This window comes from Achroia grisella, unplaced genomic scaffold (genome assembly GCF_030625045.1).
Source record: "Achroia grisella isolate CSIRO2021 unplaced genomic scaffold, CSIRO_AGI_Agris_v1 utg544, whole genome shotgun sequence".
NCBI lineage: Eukaryota > Metazoa > Arthropoda > Insecta > Lepidoptera > Pyralidae > Achroia > Achroia grisella.
Window position 1 is genome coordinate 5,194,284 of NW_026712929.1, and position 4,795 is coordinate 5,199,078.

The window sequence follows — 4,795 nt, forward strand, 5'->3', positions numbered from 1 at the left end:
ACCGACATATTATCATATGTTATTATAACATTCTACTCATAAATGAAAAATATGTAATATTAATTGTATTTATATAAAATTAATGTGTATATATAAAGTCGAACATTTATATCGCTACATATCAGTTATATGTCGAAATACTAAAACTCTTTTTAATGTAATAGGAATGGCAAACAAACTGATGGTCCACCTGATGGTAAATGGTAATAGTTGGCTACACACAAGGATGCTCATTCAATCCCATGTGATGCCTCTTATCTTGTAATTTTACTGCCTTATCTCAACCTTATAGCTGAAACTCATGTTACAAAGCAAGCAGCTTACTTTGTAACTAACTTGGCAGCAGAAATTGGCGAGACTGGTCAAGTCTTGGCGAGTTTTAGCGAGATTCTAATTACATTATTATGTATATATTGTGATGCATAAACCGACTCTACGTCACCTATGTTCCCATTCTATATTTATCTAATAAATATAACTGCGTAAATTACTTACACATGCCTTATTGTAATTGATAACATAAAAATCATTATGGCTCATTGATCAACCTACTTCAAAAAGTTTTTCAATATTTATTTTTGTATACATATTGCATAGATATCTTTAACAATCCTGGACCAATATTGATGAAATGTTGGAACCATGTTAATGTCGTCACGATTGAAGTCTTCTTTTGAAACAAAATCTTAAATTAAGTATATGCTTCTCGGCAAAAAACTTGAACAAAACCAGACTATGAAGCACGTGCAGATAGTGTAGATGATTTTGCGTTTAAAATTGATAAATGCTAGTGATTTGATTATGTTTATAAATTAAAATTGTCTCATATTTCAAAGACATTAAAAGAATAGTGTTGCAACGGTGTTGTATAAACATTGAGGTAACTAAAATCGTATAAATATAAAATATGTCGTAAAGACTATAACAATACAAGATCTGTATATCATGTTGAACGTAACTTTTACATGCCCACATTTCACTGGGTACATTTGAATTCAACGTGACAGGCTAGTCAACAACCGTCTCACTAGTTAACTTTTGGTTAAGTTTTCAATGTTTCTCCGGAGAGAAATTCAGAAATAATATTGACAGATTTGAACTCATGACCTTTTGGGTATAAATCGGAATAGTAAATCTGATTTATTTTATATTTAATCTGATCTAATTATCTGATTACCCTAAAAATGAGTGCGTAGTGTTTTCTGTGTTGATTATCATATGCCTCCTTATTGTTATTGTATAATTATTTATATAAAAATATGTCTATTCAAAAGCGCAACACACAATTTTCTGGCTCGTTCTTCTTGTGATGAATCTGCTCTCTCTTTATGTGAATAAATAATATTTCTATTTCTAAACCACTACGCTATCATAGAATCAAATTGTGTTCAAATGATTTGCCGGTATCTATAGTAAAATTAAATACAAACAAAATTATGATGTACGGACATAATATCCTTCTTTTGTCAACAAATAGCTGGGAGGTTCGTGATTATGCACTAAATCAGCTTTCACGATCTGATTAAGCTTCGACACGTGGACGTACGCTTTACAGTGTTTTGCCATTTGCGAGCACGCGTATCTTAGACCTCCATCGCGGATGAACCCGTTCTTGCTGTAGGTATAATTGTGAAGCAACAGCAATATTGATCCTTTAGCGCTCCTCACGTAGGCAGCTGAAGATGAAAGTTTAGTTTTAGTATTGCTGTATTTTATCTATGGAAACAAAGTCGAAGGGCCACTTTGTGAAAAGTGGCAACCTTCAGTTGAACATGAACAGCACCACCGGCCTCAATTCTTGTGCCTGTGGTACGACTCATGCGTTGACATTCCTCAGAACTAAATCTTTAGTTCTTAGAAATGCAATTCATGCCTTCGTAACTCGATTTTTCTTTCAGTTTATGCGAGCGGAGCAAATATTTAAATACATTACTAATATGGATATTTTATTCCCTTTTAAAGTACAGATGGAAATAAAAAACATATATGTATATATAAAATCCATATCACGCTCTACCATTTATGATGATAACGTGATAAGGGCGTGTAATCATGAAAATAATGTCCAATGATGATAAAATTTTGATTTTAATTTTATTTTAGATTTAGACGAAAACATCATCTACAATTTAATTTCAGGTTCATTATATAGTAGGAAAGAAACCGAATGTATTCGCCTTTTATTCTTTCACACTCTTGCGTCATTCATAACTCGTCTTGCATATACACGTCTGTTCTTAAAACTGACATCTGTATTAATGGGTCATTAGCTGATGTAGGTTACATTATTAAATTAATAAATAACCCTGGACAATAAACACAACTCTATCTAGTCCTACGGTAAGCAGAGCTTGTGTTATGGGTACTAGACAACTAATAGAAATACATCTTTTTTTTGTAAATACATACATAATATTCATAGAAAACATCCAGACCGATACAAACAATCATATATACTCATGAATAAAAATGTTTGTACCGTGCGAAGAATCGAACCCGCCACCATCGGAGGAAAAGCGGTGTCCTATGCCGCTAGACCACCGAGGCCGTCAATAATAACCTTAATTCAGTTACTACTACAGTATTTATTTAGTATTTCGAATGTATTTTTAAATTAAAAACGAACAAAATGAGCAACTTAAAGTAAGAAAAAAACAAATAGAAAATTTGATTTCTGAGAAATATTTAAGACTTAATATTTCTCAGAAATCACTTTTTCTGAAATATTGTTTGAATGCGTTCTTTTAAATTAAGAACAGAAAATAAATTTACATAAATTTTAATAATAAAAGCATGATATTAGTAATTTATTTATTCAGATATGAAATATTATTTTTGAATTTCGAATTTCATATGTTTGTATTATGAATTATTATAATTTAACATATCCCGTCTGTGTTTTCGCATATGTAGGTGGCGGATGATTGTGTTCAGTGGAAGCTTTGATGATGACGTTACTTTTCGAAATATGAATATGAGCCTTGCAACCTTTACTGCCATAACCTGAGCATGTGAATCGTGAGCCTCCGTCCCGCACGCGACCACTTCTGAAATACGTGTATTCTTCGTACATAAGTAACTTCGATCCTCTGCCCGCTATCTCTATATAATGTGCTGGAAGTTTAATAAATAAAACTATGACACAACAACCAATAACAAAAACAGAAATGGCATTGTTATGGAACATGGGTAAAATGGAACATTAAAGGTATACTGGATGAATAAAATAAAACAGAATAGAATGAACATAACTTTTATTGAAATAGATATATTCATAGACAATAACAAAAAACACAAACTTTTTTATAACGACGCTGTTCATGTTTAATCATAAAACAGTGATTGCAACAACAACGACATGAAGAAACAAAAAAATGACAATAACTTTTTATATTGTTCGAATATGATAAGAAGAATAATTATGGCATACATCTATAGGTACTATTGTCATAAATGCAAAAGTATGTCTATCTATTCATATATTTCCACGACAAAACGTCTTAACGGATCTTAAAGAAATTAAACTAAAAATGGATTGTATTACGTGGACATACGCTATATATTATCTCAGAAAAGCATACCATTTTAATAGGTCAGTTTGATGAGCTGAAAAGGGGCTTAATTTGAAATCATTCATTTCGTAAAAAGAGCTTATAAAATTGGAGTATACGTATTCTAGCACCTCAGACAGGAAAAAATGGTGTATTTAGTAGTCTTTACTTATTTATTGCGGTATCACAAAATATAAAGCACATGCACATAGAGTGTTTTTACAATTATTTTGTGACGCGCTGGAAGTGCACGGTAATAGAGTAACGGAATCTTAAAATATTAACCTTAAATAAAAATTTTAACCTTACAATTACTGTATTTATTATTAAATATCAAAAAACTTAGAAGGTTTCGATATTTTCACACTGTTTCAAGGGTCCTGACTTTTTGAGATATTGGAAGACCACTGCTTACTATTATCAACGTAAGGAACCGGTCAATTAAAATTCATTATTAAATTTTAACATAATAACCGTTTGGTGTCTTAGCATATTTGATAGGTTCATGATTGTGGTCAGTATAGGCTTTAATGACTATATCATCCTGTGATACATGAACATACGCCTTGCAGCGTTTGCTAAGGGCACAAGAACACGCGTACCGTATTCCATTGCGGAGGGGCGCTCTTTTTGAAAATGTGTATTCATTGTATATCACCAACTTAGACCTTCTCCCGGCTATATGGATGTATTCTGCTGTAAGTTGAAAGATAACACATATAACGGTCATACTGTAGATGTACTTTGTGATCGTTTTTCGTCATACTCACATCGCTGTCTGTATACCTAAAGGTTAGCTGATGGAGAATCCCATACGGCATTAAGCTCGCCTTTGTACTTTGCTTTGTATTTTATTTATTCTTTAGTGCACAATATAACTTATATTGTGCACTAAAGAATAAATAAAATAAAAGCCGTATCAGTCAAATATTGAATATACAAAAAGACATTTCGACACGTTGTAATTGTGTTACGGAGGTCAAAAACAGTTTTATTTTTTTTTCTTAAAAAATATAGAGGTTTATTCCGAAGAATATGCCACACCTATCGGTGCAACAATATATAATATGTACACTATGTTACACTTCTTTCTTTGAGTTATTAAAATTTATGTGTGTTTGTGACAAAGACCGTTTAACCGATATGAACAAGGTAACCGTCACTTTTATTTTGCCTCTTCTTTTTCTGCCTGTAGGTACGAATTAACTGTTTTAGCAATGACACATCTTCTAATATAATGTATA

At 31.8% G+C, this 4,795-nt stretch overlaps 1 protein-coding gene across 1 annotated transcript; it reads right to left on the reverse strand.

The window, feature by feature from the left end:
- Positions 1-1,336: 1,336 nt before the first annotated feature.
- Positions 1,337-4,383, reverse strand: LOC131847975 (uncharacterized). Its single transcript, XM_059197704.1, has 4 exons — positions 4,018-4,383; positions 3,818-3,836; positions 2,959-3,114; positions 1,337-1,676 (listed from the first exon to the last, which is right to left on the reverse strand). Exons 1-4 carry the CDS (start codon positions 4,279-4,281, stop codon positions 1,435-1,437), a joined length of 681 nt encoding a protein of 226 aa, XP_059053687.1. The 5' UTR covers positions 4,282-4,383; the 3' UTR covers positions 1,337-1,434.
- Between the last annotated feature and the right edge of the window lie 412 nt (positions 4,384-4,795).

Bases quoted from the DNA above. Each gene is read 5' to 3' on its own strand.
- LOC131847975 (XM_059197704.1), bottom strand. From the start codon at position 4,281: ATGACCGTTATATGTGTTATCTTTCAACTTACAGCAGAATACATCCAT. The intron at 1,677-2,958 runs GTAACGTCATCA...TTTCATCTTCAG, and splicing joins TCATATTCATATTTCGAAAA to CTGCCTACGTGAGGAGCGCT.